Below are 23,133 nucleotides of genomic sequence, written 5' to 3'. Positions count from 1 at the left end.
AGCTAGTTGAATATAGAAGTTAATTTCTTAACTTCTCAGTTGAATTGTGGTTTTTTTAAAAAAAAACATGCTTAAGTTAGCTGGGTCTGTTGCTGAGCAGGATTTACACTGATCCACAGTTTTATGGTGTCTGTTTGGCTGCCATCTTTTGTTGTTATTCTCTTTTTGTGTTAACTGTAGTGGAGAAAACCAGCAGAATGGCGAACAGATGGAAACTGGGGAACAGCAGAAAGTAAGCTAGGGCAGATCTGAAATCAACAGAAATCCAGAAGGACATTCAGGGGGAAATGAAGAGTGTTGAAAAAGAGAGGAAGTAACCTAAAAGTTAAAGGAATAATGATGACTAAAATGATTGATCCAGGAATAAAGCAAGTACTTAGGTTAGAACAATGCAAGTTTTAATTTCTTCAAAGTGCATATTAAAAATGAGGTAATTTGATAGCCAACATCCAAAATCTATTTTTATATTATTCTTTCTGATATGACATAATTTTAGTAATATTTTTCTTTATGCATTCTTATAAATTAAGTATTCAGTTTTTGTAGCTACAATGGGTATTGTATTAGTATTTTCAGTGACACATTAATAATGTATGCCAAAAATGGTTGTTTATACCAGTAGTTATTTTTTATGTTAGCTATTCGGTGCAAAATACAATTCTTATACATTATGGGAACATAAACTTTATAGTCGTGTCATTTCTATGCAGAAGCCAAATATGAGCAAAGGAATCGCATTCTATATTAATCTTCCAAAGATTGGTTATGAGTAACCCAAGTGATTGTATTACAGTTTAATTAATGGAATAAGAAGGAATACATATCTTCAGTATTGCCTGATAAAAGTAATTTTCTCATGGTAAGATGTGCCCAGTGAAAAACGATAGAAGAGTTCTGATGGGATGGCTTTTGTCTATTTTAATAATGCAATCTTCTCTTCTATGCCCTAAAGCTATATTTTGGGCGTTCATCTTTGGGGGTGGAAAATACTTGCTTCTTCAGGTTTAAGGAAGTAGATCTTATTGAACTAGAAAAAAATAGTATCTAAAATACCATAAATTATTTTTTGATTTGTGAAATGTAAATAATCATCATAACACACAAGTGGAGCCACATTAGTTTCAATGATTTTACCCAACCTTTGTCTCTTATGCACAAATACTTGTCCTTTACTTGTACTATTATGGAAATTTTTCTAGGCAGAACAAAATCAGAGGGGTATATTCATGGAGAAAATTTTAGATGAAAATAACTTACTTGAGAGGGTTGGTATTCTTTATGGTTTATTTTGGGTAGTAATGGACATTTCCCACAACTAGTTAATATTTTCTGACAACAAATGCAATGAAAGAAAGCAAGATGTCACTATATATACAGAAGTACCAGGAGATAAGATATGTTTAAAAGTAAAACAAACTGTGGGGTCTTTCATTGTCTTCCACTATAGTATGGTTGGTCAGCATCACCAAGTCTTTCTAGACTCTGTATCTGTAGCTGGTTGGTTTCGTTGATCAGGAACAGACAGCTTTGAGGCCAGAATGTTTGACTTCTGTGTAGACTAAGTGACCTTATTTTGGATTGTATGCTCAGATCTATACCTTGGTATCATGGGTTGAATAGTGTTCCCCGCAGCACCTCAGAATGTGGTGACCTCATTTGGAAATAAGGTCTTTGTAGATGTAATGAAGATGAGGTCATAATAGATTAGGTTTGGACCTAAATCCAGTGACCTTGTTCTTAGAAGAATAGAAGAGGAAGAACACAGACACACACAGAAGAGAAGACCATGCAAAGACCAAAGATACAGAATAGATAAAAGATAAAAGAATGCCAAAAGGGGGGGGGATAGGGAGCGATCTCCGAGCACGGCAGCAAGATGGACCTGGGATTCTTCCATGGAACAAGTGCAGAACAGGATAATCAGCTCAGGAACAAACAGAAGAAGCTACTGAAGCAGCTGAAATTTGCAGAATGCCTAGAAAAAAAGGTAGATATGAGCAAAGTAAATTTGGAAGTTGTAAAGCCTTGGATAACAAAACGACTAACAGAAATCCTTGGGTTTGAAGATAATGTTGTGATTGAGTTTATATTCAACCAGCTGGAAGTGAAAAATCCAGACTCCAAAATGATGCAAATCAACCTGACTGGGTTTTTGAATGGAAAAAATGCTAGAGAATTTATGGGAGAACTGTGGCCCCTGCTCCTAAGTGCACAAGAAAACATCGCCGGAATTCCCTCTGCTTTCCTAGAACTGAAGAAAGAAGAAATAAAACAGAGACAGATTGAGCAAGAAAAGTTGGCATCTATGAAAAAACAAGATGAAGACAACGATAAGAGGGATAAGGAAGAAAAAGAAAGCAGCAGAGAAAAAAGAGAGAGGTCACGAAGCCCTCGAAGACGCAAATCCAGGTCTCCTTCCCCTAGAAGACGATTTTCCCCTGTCAGGTGAGAGAGAGCGCAGTCATTCTCGATCTTCCCGTCACAGAACCATCACAGTCCTTCCCCTGCTCCAGAAAAGAAGGAAAAAACTCCAGAGCTCCCAGAACCATCAGCAAAAGTAAAAGAACCTTCAGTACAAGAGGCCACTTGTACTAGTGACATCCTGAAAGTTCCCAAGCTTGAACCTGTACCGGAACCTAAAGAACCTTCTCCAGAGAAAAATTCCAAACAAGAAAAGGAAAAGGACAAGACCAGACCACGATCCCGGTCACGTTCCAAATCCAGACCCCGGTCACGTTCCAAATCCAGACCCCGGTCACGTTCCAAATCCAGATCCCGGACACGTTCTCGCTCCCCTTCTCCTCCTAGACCTCTACGGCGCCACAGACCCAGGTCAAGACCATCCTCACCTGGAAGGCGGCCACGCCCAGGAAGGCGGCCCTCTCCTCGAAGAAGAACTCCGCCCAGACGAATGCCTCCTCCACCCAGGCTCGGAAGGAGCAGATCTCCAGTGAGGCGAGGAAGGCGCTCATCAGCATCCTTGTCTGGGAGTAGTTCCTCCTCCTCTTCGTCTCATTCCCGGTCACTGCCAAAGAAGCCTCCTAAGAGGACATCCAGCCCCCCTCGAAAAGCGCGGAGGCTGTCTCCTTCGGCAAGTCCCCCAAGGCGACCGCACAGGCCATCGCCCCAGCAACTCCTCCACCAAAAACTCGTCATTCCCCGACACCCCAGCCGTCAAACCGAACAAGGAAAAGCCGTGATTTTGTTTCTCCAGGGAGAACTTCAGTGACAAAACATAAAGGTACAGAAAAAAGAGAGTCCCCTTCACCAGCACCCAAGCCTAGAAAAGTAGAGTTATCTGAATCAGAAGAAGATAAAGGTGGCAAAATGGCTGCAGCAGACTCTGTGCAGCAGAGACATCAGTATAGACGACAGAACCAGCAGTCCTCGTCTGGTTCTGGCTCCTCCTCTTCCTCAGAAGATGAGCGACCCAAAAGGTCCCACGTGAAGAACGGTGAGGTAGGCAGGCGGCGGAGACGTTCACCTTCCCGGAGTGCCTCTCCATCACCTCGAAAGCGCCAGAAAGAGCCTTCCCCTAGGATGCAGGTGGGAAAGCGATGGCAGTCGCCAATGACTAAAAGTGATAGACGGAGGAGAAGTCCCTGCCCCCACCCGCCCGACAGCGGCGTTCTCCCTCTCCTGCTCCAACTCCTCGACGACGTAGGTCCCCCACACCACCACCACGACGGACTCCTCCTCCCCCACGTCGGCGATCACCTTCCCCAAGAAGATACTCTCCTCCAATACAGAGAAGATATTCTCCCTCCCCGCCCCCAAAGAGAAGAACAGCTTCTCCCCCACCCCCTCCTAAACAAAGGGCATCACCCTCTCCACCACCAATGGGTCTCCCATTCTCCACCTCCCAAACAAAGAAGCTCCCCACCCACCAAGAGACGTTCACCTTCACTGTCATCAAAGCAGAGGAAAGGGTCTTCTCCAAGCCGGTCTACCCGGGGGCCCGGTCACCAAACACACGGCATTCGCCCTCACCACGGCCTCGAGCTCCTCAGACCTCCTCAAGTCCTCCGCCCCTTCGAAGAGGACCATCACCATCACCCCAAAGAAGGCAGCCCCCATCTCCAAGTACTAGGCCCATTAGGAGAGTCTCCAGGACTCCGGAGCCCAAAAAGATGAAAAAAAGCTGCCTCACCAAGCCCTCAGCCTGTAAGGAGAGTCTCACCCTCCCGATCTGTCTCAAGGTCTCCTGAGCCAGCAACTAAAAAACCCCCTGTACCCCCCTCTCCTGTCCAGTCTCAGTCGCCCTCTACCAACTGGTCACCAGCGGTACAGGTCAGAAAAGCTAAAAGCCCAACAACACCAAGCCCATCACCGGCGAGGAATTCAGACCAAGAAGGTGGTGGAAAGAAAAAGAAGGACAAGAAACACAAAAAACACAAGAAAGAAAGGCTGTGGCTGCAGCTGCTGCAGCCGCCGGAACCCCTGCAGCCGTTGCTGCTCCTGCTACCACATCAGCACAGGAAGAACCAGAGGCGGAGCCAGAGCCTCGGAAGGAGACTGAGAGTGAAGCTGAGGGTAACCTTGACGACCTAGAGAAGCACAGGATAACCTTGACGACCTAGAGAAGCACCTGCGGAAAAAGGCCCTGCGATCCATGAGGAAGGCTCAAGTGTCTCTACTGTCTTAGGTGGAAATGTTTGTTAGGATGTAAATTTTATTTGGTTTGTACTCAATTCAATTTCAAAATTGCTAAAAATGTGTTTGAACTTTAGACTATAACATTTGTTGTAATAATTGCTAGGTTGAAGTTCACCATGTAAAAAAAAAAGGCATGGATTTACATTGCAAAAGGTGTCCAAGATGTATTAGTGACATTATTTCATTGACAGCTGACATAAATTCATTTAGAGTGGAATATTTTAAGCCAAAAAAGACCCCTTTTTAAAAAGGGGGCTTTAAATATTGCTGGCATCCTTATGGTTTCTTTAAATGCCCCTGGCTACTCCCAGAGGTTCTCTCTCTTTTTTTTTTCCTTTTTCTCATTTGAGTCTTATCACCCATTTACGTTATGATGCTTCCAACCTTGTATGGTTTACAGTTGCCCAGAATTAAGTTGTTGAACTATGACAAAAGTATAAACTTAGTTTAATGCCACAATCTTTCCTGTTGCCTGTGGAGTCTCTGCTGAAATGAGTCAGGATTCAAACTCTAGGATGAGACAGAAAATGAAAGCATGTTGTTAGCCAGGACACTGGGGGTTATTATTGATGTGTAAGAAATTGATTTGGAACACTGGAATTTCATTCTATTCTGTTGTGGTTTTTTGTGAAGGCAATTAACTAGTCCCAGGAAGGATCCTTCAGTCTATTCTGTTGTGGTTTTTTGTGAAGGCAATTAACTAGTCCCAGGAAGGATCCTTCAGTTACATAAATTCTGTTTCTGAAATGCCATGGCTCCATTCATAATTTTGTCTTATTTTTCCAATTGGTATATACAACTTTCCAAGCTCTTGTATTTGGAAGGCTGGAAGAGCCCAGGCTTTGAAATAGTGTCTTGTTTTCACTCTTTTTGGGTTTTTTTGTTGTTGTTGAGTTTGTTTGTTTGTTTTTAAACTAAAGCTATATAAAGCTTGTGGATTAAACAGAATAAATTTCTAAATTTAAAAAAAAAAAGAATTCAAAAAAAAAAAAAAAAAAGCCAAGGTTTGCCAGCAATGCCAGAAGCTAGGAGAGGCAAGGGACAAACTCTCCCTCAGGACTTCCAGAAGGGACGAGCCCTGGAGGGGCTGGTTTGGGATGATTTGGGATGGCTATAGAGTTTGGCACCTTGATCTGGGCCTTCTGGCCTCCAGAATTTTGAAAGGATAAATTCTTACTGTGTTAAGTCACCTAGTGTATAATGATTTGTTACAGCAGCCACAGGTAACTGATACACTACTAGCTTGCTCATATTTCACCTGTCACATGGACATCCAAGTGAAAATGTAGACAGGCTATGCTCATGGGTCCACCAGTAGGGAACCAACAGTATATCAGTAAGGAAAAGAATGCATCTTTGCAATTAAAAGTCATAACTAATATGCCCAAGTCCACCCCTGCTAAACAGCTATTCAGGCTCCCCACTCCATAAAAAGCATGTCCAGAACATGGAATCTCTAAATGCCCCAATAAATTCTACAATCTCAACAGAGTGAAGTCTGATGATTAAACAGGAAAAAAGCTCTTTAAGAAGCCAGATGGTTCCTCCAAGTGTGCCCTTGATTGGGAATGAGCGTTGCAGAAGATATCAGCACCCACTCTATTTGAAACAGAAAGGGAATCAGGGCCTAGGCTGGGCCTCCCCAAATGGCTCCTGACATACTCCCGTGAGCAGAGCTGGCTTCCCTCGGTCATGACCAGGAAGACCAGGAAGACCAGGAAGATAAGGACCAGGAGCCACTGCCCCAGCTGTTGGATCCTGGGTTGTGGCACCTGAGGCAATATCTAGAGAATTGGAAGCTGTTGCCTGCGGGTTCTAGGAGCACATGGTCCTTGCTCCCTCCAGACTGGAGGGCTGACCCAGGACTGTTGGCAGGAAGAGCTGTGTTCTTTGTACAGCCCAGTGGGAAATAAAAATGCTGGTCTCCAAAATGCAGTGCAAAATGAAAATGTCCCTTTGTTCAAAATTAGTAGGAAATAAGACAGCAACAGAGCATCGACAAGTAGGGGGCCGGCCCTTCTGGACTTGGGGCTCTTCTCACAGCCTGTGGAGCTGGCCTGCCCATTAGCTGGGGAGCCGTGCTGGCCTAACTCATACCTGCAGAATGGAAGCATCCTGTGCTATCACTCCTCCCCTCAGTCAGGACCAAATTAAGTCTGTGAGCATGTGTGAGACTAGCAGAGCACTGGCTGCAAGGGCATCTAAGAAACATTCTTTTCAGCTACCCAAGCTCTACCTTGAAGGAAGCCCTCTAGATGGATTTGGAAGAGATGCCGATTGAGCCGACCTACTGTTTCCTCCCCCATGCAAACTCCAGCCGCAAAGCTAGCTCTCGGCAAACCAGCGCACTCTCTTCCCACTCCATGGCTCTGAGACCCACCTGCTCAGTCATAGCTTTTTTTGTTGTTGTTCACACCTAATGTGCAGCTGGCAGAATAACAGGCATTCCTTCTCCGTGTGAGGTGTGTGCTGGATGTTTGCCATATGGTCGCAACCGATAGAGATTTGGTCCCCGCTCTCTGGAGTTTCCCTCAAGTGGGTGGAAATGAAAAATTAACGTGTGAACAACTAAGCAAGGTGATTTCAGGCCACTGTGACTGGGGCACATTTGCTGTACCCGCAAATACATCTCAAAAATGTTCTCTTCCCTTGAATACTAGCGGTGCCATTTTATTGCAGACAACACCCCTCTCTCACCTGATCTGTTTTTCGCTCTTACCCCTCCAGCTCATACTTGGCTGTAGGGCTAGAGAAATCCTTTTGAAACATAAATCAGATCACAGACATTCCCCTGCTTCGTTCACCTTACCCTTGGAAAAGTTCTAAATCTCTTCATCATTCCTATAAGACCACATACCTTCTGGTCTCTGCCCGTCTAACCCTCCCCACTTGCTCACTGTGCCACGCCAGTGTCCTTTCTGGTTTGAGGAACATGCCATGCGTCTTCTTACCTTTCTGTCTTTGAACTTACAGCTCTCATAGCTCCCTGTACAGCCCACTCCTTCTCAGCTTCCAGCCTTCAGCTAGAATGTCCCCTTTTCAGAAAGGTTCCCTCCGACCACCCTGTCTAGGCTGGAATCCCCTCACCACCCAGTTATTCTATAGCAGACCACCTTGCTTTTTTGTCCCCAAACACTTACCACAGTCTGAAATCATCCTGTTTGTATGTTTCTAGATTTCTTTTTTCTCTCATGATGTCAGACACCTTGTTTACCTGATTCAGCCCTATGCCTTAAGCTTAGTACAGTGCCTAGAATATAGTAGCAGCTCAAGAAATATTTGATGTTCTCACTGATAGATGATGAATAAAAAAAAAGTAGTTACATTTGGAGCCTAGAAAGTTGGATCAGCATTCCTTGTTTCATAGATAAGGAAATAAACTTAAAAGCAATGGCCTGACCTGTGGTGGCGCAGTGGATAAAGTGTTGACCTGGAAATGCTGAGGTCGCCGGTTCGAAACCCTGGGCTTGCCTAGTCAAGGCACATATGGGAGTTGATGCTTCCAGCTCCTCCCCCCCTTCTCTCTCTGTCTTCTCTCTCTCTCTCTCTCTCTGTCTCTCCCTCTCCTCTCTAAAATGAATTTTAAAAAAGCAATGTTTGGGATGGCTCTGGAGTTTGGGAAATTAGAGCTGAGAGTTCAAAGTTACGGACAGTAATCAAACTAAGCAGGTCAGCTGGTCTGGAAAAAATGCAGGTTGGTTTTGGGTGAAAAGGCCAGGCTAAACACTATCCAGTGGGACGGATGATCTCACACTTGTATACAGATTGTTCTGACAATATTCTCTTCCTGTTCACACAGTGTGAGTTCTTGCAGTGAGATCACTTAAACAATGAGAACAGAGATTGTGTCTTTCGCCAGTGGCCACCTGTATCACCAAGTAGCTCCCTGCCTCTTATCTAAGCTCTCTGAGGTCGGAAGGTACTGGTCTTTGGGAAGTGTGGCTACTGCACTTCAAGACTTTCTGTCCAGCTAACTTCTACGGCTTCCTGCCCAGCATGCGCAGGTCACACGGCCAACGGCCAGGGTTCCTTGAGACTGAGGACGTTCCTGGATGCAAGACCTTTGGTTTCATATAAGTACCGTGTGCTGACTGATTGCACCACTGGGGCTTTACAAGGACCTTTGGTTTCAAAAATGGGCAAGTCCTGGAAAAAATGGGAAAACGTAGGCACTCTTTCACCAGAAAGAAAGTGTCCAACTCATTTTTTTTCTCAAGGTCTTACTCCTGACAGCTTGCTCCAGCCATCTAATACTCCACATCCTGACTCACAAGCAGGCTTCCTTATTTTTCCTCCGGCTTCTCCCTTGATGATGTCTAAATTCTTCTGACTGTGTCATCCAACAACACCCCCATACAATCCATTTTGTCCCCTGGGAACTTGGGGTTCCACCCCCACTCCATACCACCAAGAAGCCCTCCTTACACATAGTTGGAGGACATTTGAGTGATCAGCATTTTCTTAAATATGATTAAGGTAATACACAACTCCGAAAAGCAAGCCTAAAGATTTGTCATTATCTAGTGACCCTCTATCATATAGAAGATGGGTCTGCAAACCTTTTCTGTAAAGGGCTAGATAGTAAACATTGTAGGCTTTGTGGACCACACACAGTCTCTGTCATAATGACTGAACTTTGTCATTATAGTAGGAAAGCAGCCATAGACAATATATGAACAAACAGGTGTGGCTATATTCCAACAAAACTTCACAAATACTGGCTGTGGGTCTGATTTGGCCCATGAGTCATGGTTGTGGACCCCTGATATAGAACATTGTTTCAGAAAACTTTGAAAAAGTTTTTATTAAGCCCCTGTAAGTTTTCTTTGTCCCACCACACAGATAGGCCATAGTTCCACATACAACTTGCCCGTCTTCCACACACCCCTCTTTACTTCTTTTAATAACTGACACTGTCACTCAGCTGGCCTTATGACAGCATTTGCCCCACAAAGTAAATTTTTGCACAGAGACATTGATGTGGAAAGAAGATCACACACGCTTACTTCTAAAAGATGTTTAAGACCAGTTTTTAATGAAAAAGTTGGGTATGGAGTTGGAGCAAATTATTAGGATAATTGAGATTAACACTGTACATGGTTAATGCTTTGTTAATGGGATTGCTAGGTTAATAGGAGGAAAACTCCCTGGAGGAGCAGCAGTGTCCCTGCTGTTGAGAGGGAAGAAAATAACCCCATTATCAACAGTAGTAGGTTTTGAGATATCACTGTTTCTGTTTTTGTTTTTCAAACTAAGAAGTGTTCATCTGTGGGGGCAGAGAACAGGCCTCTGCCGCTTACATGGCACGCTCTTTTCCTCCTATGTGCAGTCGCATTTTCCTAAGCTGACTAGTGTCTTCATAACATGTTTTGAAATGTGCTGTCCTCTGAAGTTTACTGTCAAACCGGAGAGGGCTGGAAAAAGAAAGAACACACTGGTAACATTTTATATTAATTTTCCAGAACGGGCTCACAAAGTGCACACCTGGAAACTGTTTAACTCAGACAGGATAGCAGGAGGTGAAGGTGAAGAGACCAGGAGGAGACAAATGGGATAAGAAGCCTGTATTTCAGCAGAATGTCCTGTGGACATTTATCTGCTCCTGGAGGTAACATGTGATTGAAACAAGGGCTGTGACAAACAGGGCACTGCCACGCTGTTGACCCGCTTCCTGGGAGTCGTCTCTGCTGCTGGGGTGCTGCGGAATAACAGGGTTGTCTGCAGAGCAGCAGCAGGGCCTGCGGGCTCATGGCTGAGCAGATAGCGCTGAGTATAGGAAACAGAGCGCCTTAACAAGTAATACCACACCCCCTCGAATCTGTGCTTTGGTAGCGATGCCTCAGCAGGAAATCCTCCATATGTTTTCCTTTGCTATAAGGCACTTCAGAGCATGAGTTCATTTTCCTGCAAACATGCTCACATTGCTGCAAAACAGCCCTGGCTGGATGATGAGAAAGGTCATCTGACTTCAGAAAGATGCCTTCTCACGGAGCTAGGGGAGCAGTTACACTTCAGAATTAGATATTAGTTTCGGAGAGGTTTCATTTTTCCTTTGTTGCTTACATTCTGGACTTCATGTGATTTTTTTTTAAAGGATAGACTTTTGTCTTTTTACTACTTCCCAGTAGAATTTTCATATTTGGAAAAACAAATATAAAAGGAAAATATCCCAGAGATTTGTCCTATAGAAGAATGAAGTATATACCCTGAGGACCAAAGGAGTATATAGCTCAGATCAGGGACTTTGCTCTTAAAAAAAAAAGCAAAATTTGAAATTCAGGATTACTTTAAAAAATACCACTGCCGGCCCTGGCCGGTTGGCTTAGTGGTAGAGCGTCGGCCTGGCATGCAGAAGTCCCGGGTTCGATTCCTGGCCAGGGCACACAGGAGAAGCGCCCATCTGCTTCTCCACCCCTCCCCCTCTCCTTCCTCTCTGTCTCTCTCTTCCCCTCCCACAGCCAAGGCTCCATTGGAGCAAAGATGGCCCAGGCGCTGGGGATGGCTCCTTGGCCTCTGCCCCAGGCGCTAGAGTGGCTCTGGTCGCGGCAGAGCGACGCCTCGGAGGGGCAGAGCATCGCCCCCTGGTGGGCATGCCAGGTGGATCCCGGTCGGGCGCATGTGGGAGTCTGTGTGTCTATCCCGTTTCCAGCTTCAGAAAAATACAAAAAAATACCACTGCCAATAAGTACAGGTACTTTATCTTTGTTGTTCTCTTTTATTCCATTGTAATTACCCACTAAGCTAATTTTTGCATGTTGTAATTTCAGTGAAGTTGTCAGCTGGACTGTAAATATAAGTAAAATGATTTGCCAACTCATAAAATTATTACAAGATGAGGTACAAAGTATTATGCTCTTAACACTGTTTATCAGGTAGCAGGTAATATTTATAGTAATGTTCGTGTTTTTATGCCAAAAATTGTGTAATTTCATTAATGTTTCAAGTGAATATCTCCTGCCTCATTTCCTCCAGTAATATAAACGATATTTTAGATTGAGAAATGAGCAAGTAAAGTTTTCTTCTGAGAAGACCATTTGCTGATGAACCTGTAACCCTAGGGTGAAATTCACTAAAACTGACTATTGTGAACCCCTCTTGAAAATGCCATGAAATCATGTCTCAAATATAGAAAAAAAACCTTACTGTATGGCAAAGGGGCATTGAAACATTTAAACATTTCATGTGCTATTACTATGCATTGATTACGCTATTAAATTGAGCTCAGCCGTGCACACGTTGACTCCTGCTCAGAACTCCAGTTATCAGAGCTGTCAAGCAGACCTAGCGGGCTGTGGTCAGACGATGTGCAAGCACTGGGGGAGGCCACTAGAAGCAGCCAAAATGTCCCATTCCCCTCTGGACAGCAAATTCCCACCCCCATCCCTCAGCCCTCCTCCTCTCCTTATGTGGTAGCTATAAATCATGACTTTGCTTCTGGAGACGTTGTGCTACCGTTCCCAGAAATTGTGCAGGGGAAGAGTTGGCTGCTTTCAAAAGTGTTGTCTGATTGACATTTGAGCAAGAATGAATGTAGGAGTGATCTGTGCTTCCCCACTTCCCCACTTCCCCCAATTCCCCACTTCACTACAGCCATCTGGCTGGCCACAGCTTTCTATAACCCAGTGATTTGAAATGATGTATTCAACGACAAGGGAATGGTGGAAGCCTCTTCCACGAACGAAGAGTGTTCCCTTCTTCCCTCCACTTTCCCCTGGTGTTTAGATACTGTCTGCCTTGTCCTTCAAGAAATATGACTCATCACTGATTGCCAAAGCTAGTGTCATGGAACTGGCCTTGTTACTGTGAAAGATTCTCATCTGCCAGGCCATCGGGGGTTTTCACTTGGGAGAGTGAATGATTTCAGTTCTGAAGATGTCCTTTAAATTTCTCTCTACATGTTGTGGAGTAGCTAGATGTAGTCGAAGGTCAACGTCCTGTTGTGAACAGAAGGAACGTGTCCCACTTTGAAAGTGTTAATGGTAATGGTGTAATCTGGTATTGGTGGTGGCCTGAAATGGGGGAGGTGATCTGGGAATGGTGGAAAATGGAGCCAAATGACTCTGGTCTTCACCATCTGGGATGGTTGTTGTTTTCAGAGGACTTGCTTGCTTTCTGATTTAGATGTGCTTAAGGATCTGTGCTTCTTTCTGGAGGGCATAATATTGCCACTCCCCTTATGGATGCTGGCTCCCCATCAGCTGTGGCAACATTGGTGCTCTGCTTGTCGTACCCTCCTTTACAGTGCAGACACTGTTCAGTAAGAGTTGCCTGCTTTCAGTGGCCTGTTACCTACCTGATACCTGTGAAATCTAAAGTGAGCCTTATAGAAATTTGAAGTTAGAATGGGTTTTGGATTATCTTAGTCAAGCCTTTTACATATATATATATATATGAGGAAACTGAAGCCAGCATAGTAAAAAGGTGTATACGACCTTACTAATTAGCTGCATAACTAGAATGTGAATTCTAGACTCTGGCTTCCATATCCAGTGCCTTATTTTTATTACATTTTAATTCTATGTCTAAAAATAGTTTCTTAAATTATAAAAAAATAATAGAGATATGTCCCCATGAGCATACTAATTGTATTGCCATTATGCTTTTTACATGTTAATATAAAATATCTCAAATAAACAAAAATGAAATAATACCAAGATTAAATATGTTATTTGGCCATCTTTAGTTCAGTTAACTTGTAAAATAAAATGAAACACATTATAAATGCAGTCAAAGCATCACTTTCTTTTTTCCCCTTCTTCCCTTGCAAGAGTTAATTATACTAAGATTGTTATATATTATCCCCACTTATATTTTAGTATTTTTACTATGTGCATGGGAGATGGGTAACAAGATCCATACATGAAATATCTATATGTGTGGTTATAGTATTGCTTTATGTTCAAATTTTTAAATGTATAAATCATCCACGAGTTTATAACTTTTTTAAAATTCAGCATTGTTTTGAAAATGTATCCATTTTGGATGACGTCAGAGTAATGGCGGGGTAGGAAGCGATACCGATAAATCTCCCCCAAAACTCAACAAGATCTTCAACCAGAAACAGAAAAACCTATACTTGGAGCTTCCAGATGCTTCGCAATACACCCAAAGGTATGGTTGAGTGAAAAATTGGCTAAATATATAACCAAACCCCGAAGGAAATAGGGAGTAAGAAATGCTCCGCCTTCCTCACTAACCTGAACAGGGCGGCTTTCTCTGGTAACTGTGAATATAGAAACTGAGGCGGGCAAAGGGGGTGAATAGATCCAGGCCGCCGCAGCACAAACGGCCGAACCAGGCTGTGGTACGGAGATCCAAGCCGAGGAAAATCTGATCCTGTGGCAACCCGGGCAATACAAGCTAACACTCGCGCCAAACCCAAACAAAGAAAGACAAGCGGAGTGGCCATTTTACCCGGTCTCCTGGTCGGTGCGCAGTTAGTGGGCGAGAGATTTCTTCCTAAGCCCCGGAAGTCGGTGCCCGTGTTACCCCACAGAGAGGCAGGGTCAGAGGCCTTTCTGTGGGCCGAGGGCAGAGTCTCTGGGCAGCCCCAGTGCCCTGGGAAAGCCACGCACGGGAGGGAGAGAACTAATTCCAACAGTGGAGATTTTCCGTGCTGGAGGGTGTTTCACTCAGAGGGAACCGCGGCCGGCCTCATATCCTGGTTTGCGCACGCAGATAAGGAGTGAGCGATTCCTCCGAGTGCCTCAGCAGTGCGCGCCCGTGTTATCGCACAGAGGGGCAGAGTCAGGGGCCTTTGTGTGGGCCAAAGCGGAATCTCGGGCCGCCCCAGCGCCTTGCAAAAGCCGCGCACGGGGACGGAGCGAGACTCAATTCCAACGCTGCAACTTTTCCCTGCGGTTGGGGGTTTCACTCAGAGCGTGAGACTGCTGGCCGGATATCCTGGTTGCAGACAGTGAGTGAGAGTTTCCTCCAAGCGCCCGGAAGTGGGCGCCCGCTTGTGTTACCGGACAGAGTGGCAAAGCCAGAGGTCTTTGAGTGGGCAGAAAGCCTGCCTGATTATGCTAGCAGCTCTGACTGACTGAGCCTTACCCAGAGCCCTGTGCTGAGTGGAAATAGAGTGGGGAGTTGCCAGCTCTTTGAGCTTCTTACTATCCAGGCAGAGGCAGCAGCAACCCCATAGCTGGATTATCAGGCTACTAATTGAGGAAGGAAAGACTAGGAGAAAGTCTCCAGGAACACGGACTCTCTCACTGTCAGAGCCTATAAATGCTAATGAGCCTCGACTCTCAACGAGACTAAAGCACAATACATGACATTGCCATAGAGACTTATCAACTGCAAACCTCTACCTGAGCGTGCCAAAGGGGCAGAACCCGGGGTACAGAGTCACCGACCAGGAAGAGGGAGAGAAAAGAAAAAGCAAGAAGATAACCTCTCAAAATCAAGAATAATCTGCAGACTTTATAACCTATCCCATTTTATTATATTTGTTCGTTTGTTTCTCTTATCTTCATTCTTGAGACTTTTTTTTCCTCCTCCAATTTGGCCGATTAACTCTCTACCGGTCTTACTCTCTCCTCTCCTTGAACTACACTACCCATAAGTGTTACATCTCCCATTATCATTTCTCTTCTCTTCCTTTCTCTCTATGAGGGTTGCACTCCAAAACCCTTAACTCTCTATCTCTCTCTCCTTTCTTTTTTCTTCTTTTAGTGGTTCCCTCTTTTTTTCTCTCTCTCTCTTTCTTTTCTCCCTCTATATTAGTTTCTTCCTTTCTCCTTTACATCTCCTCTCATTCAAACCTCAATAACAAACAAATTATCTTATCTGGGACTCAAACCTATGTTTGTGGCATTTGGGGGGGTTTTTACTTCACCTTTTTAACTCACTAGCAGTGCTCCCATCCCTGGCTCTCCATATTATCTAGTTCTTGTTCCACTAAATACAATAGTAATTTTTTAATTTGTCCCCCCATTTTTCCATTTTCCTCTTATTCCTCTCATCATAACTCTTAGACAACCAACACCTAAAAGCAAATCATTTTATTCTTGACCCAAATTTTTTCCTTATTTGCTTTTTGTGGGTCCATACGCTTTTTTTTTCTTTTTTCCTTTTTTTTTTCTCTCTTTTTTGCCCCTTTATTACTTTTCCCCAATTCAGGCCCTCCATCACAGGCATTGTTTGTTATAATTCACAGTCCACCACAAGATTTTCTCAAGAAAAGGGGAAGAGGAGAGGAGAGGAAAAAAGGAGGGGGGGAATAATTTCCTTTTTTTAAAAATTTTTATTTTATTTTATTTTTCTTTATTTCATTATTAATTTTTTTTAAAAAACAACTCTTTTCGATTTGTTATTTTTTTTATTTTTTTAACTTTTTATTCTTTATTAAATATCATTAATACTATCAACAAAACCACCCTCAGATGCCATTAAGGAAGAGAAAATCGAATATCATGGATACAAAAGAAAGAGAGGTAACACAGCTAGATGAGGAAAAATCTATGGAGAAAAAATTTAATATATTGGAAACCTTGGAGCTAAATGACAGAGAATTCAAGATAGAAATACTAAAAATCCTCCGAGATATACAAGAAAACACAGAAAGGCAATATAGGGAAATCAGAAAACAACTCAATGAACACAAAGAATATATGTCCAAGGAAATTGAGACTATAAAAACAAATCAAACAGAGATGAAAAACTCAATTCACGAGCTGAAAAACGAAGTAACAAGCTTAGCTAATAGAACAGGTCAGATAGAAGAGAGGATTAGTGAAATAGAAGACAAGCAACTTGAGGCACAACAGAGAGAAGAAGAAAGAGACTCAAAAATTAAAAAAAATGAGATAGCCCTACAAGAATTATCTGACTCCATCAAAAAGAATAACATAAGAATAATAGGTATATCAGAGGGAGAAGAGAGAGAAAATGGAATGGAGAACATACTTAAACAAATAATTGATGAGAACTTCCCAAGCCTGTGGAAAGAACTAAAGCCTCAAGTTCAAGAAGCAAACAGAACTCCAAGTTTTCTTAACCCCAACAAACCTACTCCAAGGCATATCATAATGAAATTGACACAAACCAACAGCAAAGAAAAAATTCTCAAGGCAGCCAGGGAAAAGAAGAATACAACATATAAAGGAAGGCCCATTAGATTATCATCAGATTTCTCAGCAGAAACTCTACAAGCTAGAAGAGAGTGGACCCCAATATTTAAAGTCCTGAAAGAGAGGAACTTTCAGCCACGAATACTATACCCATCAAAGCTATCCTTCAAATACGAAGGAGAAATAAAAACATTCACAGATACAGAAAAGATGAGGGAATTTATCATCAGAAAACCCCCACTCCAGGAATTACTAAAGGGGGTTCTCCAATCAGATACAAAGAACAAAAAAAAAACAGAGCCACAAGTAAAAGCTCCAAGAAGAACACAATAAAACCAAATTTAAACTGTGACAACAACAAAAAGAAAGAGGGGGAGAAGACGGAGATTAACAGTAGCAAAGGACGATGGAGTATAAAAGTACTCACAAAATAGTTCACTACAATGAACAGGGTAGGGACCCTTTTCATTACTCAAAGGTAACCACCATTGAAAAAACCACCACAGAAGCACATGAGATAAAAAAGACAGCAACAGAGGAAAGATGTATGGAATACAACCAAATAAAAACAAAAGATAGAAAAATGAAAGAGAAGGATCAAACAAGACACAAAACTAACAGAAAGCAAGATATAAAATGGCAATAGGGAACTCACAAGTATCAATAATTACGCTAAATGTAAACGGATTAAACTCACCAATAAAAAGGCACAGAGTAGCAGAATGGATTAAAAAAGAAAATCCAATTGTATGCTGCCTACAGGAAACTCATCTAAGTAACAAGGATAAAAACAAATTCAAAGTGAAAGGCTGGAAAACAATACTCCAAGCAAATAACATCCAAAAAAAAGCAGGTATAGCAATACTCATATCGGATAATGCTGACTACAAGAAAGGACAAGTACTCAGAGACAAAAATGGCCATTTCATAATGGCTAAGGGGACACTGAATCAAGAAGACATAACAATTCTTAATATATATGCACCAAACCAAGTAGCACCAAAATATATAAGACAGCTACTTATTGATCTTAAAACAAAAACTGACAAAAATACAATCATACTTGGAGACCTCAATACACCGCTGACGGCTCTAGATCGGTCATCCAAACAGAGAATCAACAAAGACATAGTGGCCTTAAACAAAACACTAGAGCACCTGGATATGATAGACATCTACAGGACATTTCATCCCAAAGTGACTGAGTATACATTTTTCTCCAGTGTACATGGATCATTCTCAAGAATTGACCATATGTTGGGCCACAAAAACAACATCAGCAAATTCAGAAAAATTGAAGTTGTACCAAGCATATTTTCTGATCATAAAGCCTTGAAACTAGAATTCAACTGCAAAAAAGAGGAAAAAAATCCCACAAAAATGTGGAAACTAAACAACATACTTTTAAAAAATGAATGGGTCAAAGAAGAAATAAGTGCAGAGATCAAAAGATATATACAGACTAATGAAAATGACAATACGACATATCAGAATCTATGGGATGCAGCAAAAGCAGTGATAAGAGGGAAGTTCATATCGCTTCAGGCATATATGAACAAACAAGAGAGAGCCCAAGTGAACCACTTAACTTCCCACCTTAAGGAACTAGAAAAAGAAGAACAAAGACAACCCAAAACCAGCCGAAGAAAGGAGATAATAAAAATCAGAGCAGAAATAAATGAATTAGAGAACAGAAAAACTATAGAAAAAATTAATAGAACAAGGAGCTGGTTCTTTGAAAAGATCAACAAAATTGACAAACCCTTGGCAAGACTTACCAAGGAAAAAAGAGAAAGAACTCATATAAACAAAATACAAAATGAAAGAGGAGAAATCACCACGGACACCGTAGATATACAAAGAATTATTGTAGAATACTATGAAAAACTTTATGCCACTAAATTCAACAACCTAGAAGAAATGGATAAATTCCTAGAAAAATACAACCTTCCTAGACTGAGTCAAGAAGAAGCAGAAAGCCTAAACAGACCTATCAGTAGAGAAGAAATAGAAAAAACCATTAAAAACCTCCCCAAAAATAAAAGTCCAGGCCCTGACGGCTATACCAGCGAATTTTATCAAACATTCAAAGAAGACTTGGTTCCTATTCTACTCAAAGTCTTCCAAAAAATTGAAGAAGAAGCAATACTTCCAAACACATTTTATGAGGCCAACATAACCCTCATACCAAAACCAGGCAAGGATGGCACAAAAAAAGAAAACTACAGACCAATATCTCTAATGAATACAGATGCTAAAATACTAAACAAAATACTAGCAAATCGAATACAACAACATATTAAAAAAATAATACATCATGATCAAGTGGGATTCATCCCAGAATCTCAAGGATGGTTCAACATACGTAAAACGGTTAATGTAATACACCATATCAACAAAACAAAGAACAAAAACCACATGATCTTATCAATAGACGCAGAAAAGGCTTTCGATAAAATGCAACACAATTTTATGTTTAAGACTCTCAACAAAATGGGTATAGAAGGAAAATATCTCAACATGATAAAGGCCATATATGATAAACCATCAGCTAACATCATATTAAATGGCACTAAACTGAAGGCTTTCCCCCTTAAATCAGGAACAAGACAGGGTTGTCCACTCTCTCCACTCTTATTTAATGTGGTACTAGAAGTTCTAGCCAGAGCAATCAGGCAAGACAAAGAAATAAAAGGCATCCATATCGGAAAAGAAGAAGTAAAGGTATCACTTTTTGCAGATGATATGATCCTATACATCGAAAACCCCAAAGAATCCACAAAAAGACTACTAGAAACAATAAGCCAATACAGTAAGGTCGCAGGATACAAAATTAACATACAGAAGTCAATAGCCTTTCTATATGCCAACAATGAAACAACTGAGAAGGAACTCAAAAGAATAATCCCCTTTACGATTGCAACAAAAAAAATAAAATACTTAGGAATAAACATAACGAAGAATGTAAAGGACTTATATAATGAAAACTATAAATCATTGTTAAGGGAAATCGAAAAAGATATAATGAGATGGAAGAATATACCTTGTTCTTGGCTAGGAAGAATAAATATAATCAAGATGGCTATATTACCCAAAGCAATATACAAATTTAATGCAATTCCCATCAAAATTCCAATGACATTTTTTAAAGAAATAGAGCAAAAAATCATCAGATTTATATGGAACTATAAAAAACCCCGAATAGCCAAAACAATCCTAAAGAAAAAGAATGAAGCTGGGGGGCATAACAATACCTGACTTCAAACTCTATTATTGGTCCACGACAATCAAAACAGCATGGTATTGGCAGAAAAATAGACACTCAGACCAATGGAACAGAATAGAAAGTCCAGAAATAAAACCACATATATATAGTCAAATAATTTTTGATAAAGGGGCCAACAACACACAATGGAGAAAAGAAAGCCTCTTCAATAAATGGTGCTGGGAAAACTGGAAAGCCACATGCAAAAGAATGAAACTGGACTACAGTCTCTCCCCCTGTACAAAAATTAACTCAAAATGGATCAAAGATCTAAACATAAGACCTGAAACAATTAAGTACATAGAAGAAGACATAGGTACTCAACTCATGGACCTGGGTTTTAAAGAGCATTTTATGAACTTGACTCCAATGGCAAGAGAAGTGAAGGCAAAAATTAATGAATGGGACTACATCAGACTAAGAAGTTTTTGCTCAGCAAGAGAAACTGATAACAAAATAAACAGAAAGCCAACTAAATGGGAAATGATATTTTCAAACAACAGCTCAGATAAGGGCCTAATATCCAAAATATACAAAGAACTCATAAAACTCAACAACAAACAAACAAACAATCCAATAAAAAAATGGGAAGAGGATATGAATAGACACTTCTCCCAGGAAGAAATACAAATGGCCAACAGATATATGAGAAGATGCTCATCTTCTTTAGCTATTAGAGAAATGCAAATCAAAACGGCAATGAGATACCACCTCACACCTGTTCGATTAGCTGTTATTAGCAAGTCAGGTAATAGCAAATGTTGGAGAGGCTGTGGAGAAAAAGGAACCCTCATACACTGTTGGTGGGAATGTAAAGTAGTACAACCATTATGGAAGAAAGTATGGTGGTTCCTCAAAAAACTGAAAATAGAACTACCTTATGACCCAGCAATCCCTCTACTGGGTATATATCCCCAAAACTCAGAAACATTGATACGTAAAGACACATGCAGCCCCATGTTTATTGCAGCATTGTTCACAGTGGCCAGGACATGGAAACAACCAAAAAGCCCATCAATAGATGACTGGATAAAGAAGATGTGGCACATATACACTATGGAATACTACTCAGCCATAAGAAATGATGACATCGGAATATTTACAGCAAAATGGTGGGATCTTGATAACATGATACGAAGCGAAATAAGTAAATCAGAAAAAAACAGGAACTGTATGTCCCATACGTAGGTGGGACATAATAGTGAAACTAAGAGACATTGATAAGAGTGTGGTGGTTACGGGGGGGAGGGGGGAATGGGAGAGGGATAGGGGGTGGGGAGGGGCACAAAGAAAACAAGATAGAAGGTGACAGAGGACAATCTGACTTTGGGTGGTGGGTATGCAACATAATTGAACAAGATAACCTGGACTTGAAATCTTTGAATATATGTATCCTGATTTATTGATGTCACCCCATTAAAAAAATAAAATTGTAAAAAAAAAAAAAAAGAAAATGTATCCATTTTGATATATAGGTATCTATATTATTTATTATAACAGCAAAATAGCATCACATTGCATACATAATTCAAACTTGATTTATACATTTTCCTACTGAGAAAATTTGGGTGGTCCCTGCAGTTCTGCTTTTTACAATAACACTACAGTGACCCTTGCACATCTCTCTTACACTTGGGCAAAGAATTTCCCAAGGGAGTCACCTAGAAGTTGAATTGTTGAATCATACAGAAGCACATCTTCACTTGACTAGATATTGCTAAATGGCGCTCCAAACTGTATTGCTTTATTCAACCATCAACAATGTTGAGCAATATGGAGTCTGAAACTTCAGCTGTGGAAAAGAATCACCAAGGAAGCTTTTGAAAATTATTAATTCCTATGTTCCACCCCAGACCAATAAGTCCATATCTCTGAGGATGGGACCCAAGACTGCTATTTGTTTTAAAGTTCCCTGGGTGATTCTAATGTTCAGTGAGGGCTAAGAACCATTGATTTAGCGTTTCTGTCCTCCACATCTTTTTCAATACTTGGTACTATCAAACATTCTGTTTTGTTAATCTCTTAGGTGTAGGGACTTTCTAATTACTGGTGAAGCTGAGTATATTTTTATATCATTGAGCATTCTATCTAAAAATTGTGTATGATATATTGTACTTACCCATTTTTTTCTCCTTGTCTTTTATCGTTGATTTGTAAACACTTTCTTTATATTCTGCACAGTAATCATGAGGGGGTACATAATTTGTAAATATCTTCCCAGCCAATACCTTAGTTTTCCACTTACTTGTGGTATCTTTTATCAAACAATTTAATTTTTAAAATATTGTTAAATCTGTCAGTAATTTTTATGACTTGTGCATTGAGAAATCTTAAATATTTTTCCACACAATTTAATAAAACTATTTTTCTCTCTTTCCTTTGAAAAGTTTTATAGTTACACTTTTTCTCAGTACATCTTTGAGCTATATATCTAGAATTTAGATTTATGTATGGTATGATGTATTGATTCAATTTTATCTTTTTAAATATATGAACAATTGTTCCCATATAATTTATTAACAAGGCTATCTTTTCCAAGCGACATTTAAGGCTACGGAATCTCCTTTTTTTTTTTTAGTCCTTGTACAATAACATAGTTTACTTATTAGAGTCATAACCCTTTTTTACTCTTTTTCCACAAATATATCTTGCTTATTCTCAAATATTTACTATACTATATAAATTTATATGCATCATCATTTCAGGTTAAATGAAAACCAATGAGGGGATTTTGGTTATAACAGTATTGAATTTATACATTGGTTTGGGGATGATTTTGATATTTAAATATCAAGTTCTTCCCTTAAGGGACATAATCTAGCTCTCCATCTGTTTAAGCTTCCTTACATGTCTTTCAAAATATTTTGTGATTTTTCTCAGCAAAAAAAAATCTACTTTTTTTGCCAGATTCATTGCTATATACCTTCTAATTATTGTTGAAGTTGTTTATTTTTACTATAAATTTTACTATTTTTCTGAAATATTCTAATTCTTGACTGATAGTTCATAGAAATATAATAGATTTTTGTTTAATTCTTGTTTCCAACCATGTTGAACTCATCATTTTTAAGTTTGTAGATTATTTGGATTTTCTAAATAAGCATTCATACATGCAAACAATGACAGTTCTATTTGTTC

General features: G+C 40.8%; 2 protein-coding genes across 3 annotated transcripts in view; both read left to right on the top strand.

The window, feature by feature from the left end:
* The window catches only part of KIAA1217 (KIAA1217 ortholog), a 623,712-nt gene that overhangs the window by 99,065 nt on the left and 501,514 nt on the right, over positions 1-23,133 (top strand). The gene's annotated exons all lie outside the window — the stretch shown is intronic.
* On the top strand, positions 1,864-4,645 carry LOC136338096 (serine/arginine repetitive matrix protein 1-like). The gene is given in 8 exon segments (XM_066280109.1): positions 1,864-3,122; positions 3,125-3,546; positions 3,588-3,841; positions 3,843-3,952; positions 3,955-4,133; positions 4,135-4,399; positions 4,402-4,521; positions 4,554-4,645. Coding segments are annotated over 8 exon segments (2,688 nt in total). The 5' UTR covers positions 1,864-1,876.

The sequence above is a fragment of the Saccopteryx bilineata genome, chromosome 5, assembly GCF_036850765.1.
Source record: "Saccopteryx bilineata isolate mSacBil1 chromosome 5, mSacBil1_pri_phased_curated, whole genome shotgun sequence".
Taxonomy (NCBI): Eukaryota; Metazoa; Chordata; class Mammalia; order Chiroptera; family Emballonuridae; genus Saccopteryx; species Saccopteryx bilineata.
Note: the sequence above shows the minus strand (reverse complement) of the source record. Positions and strands in the feature narration are given on the sequence as shown.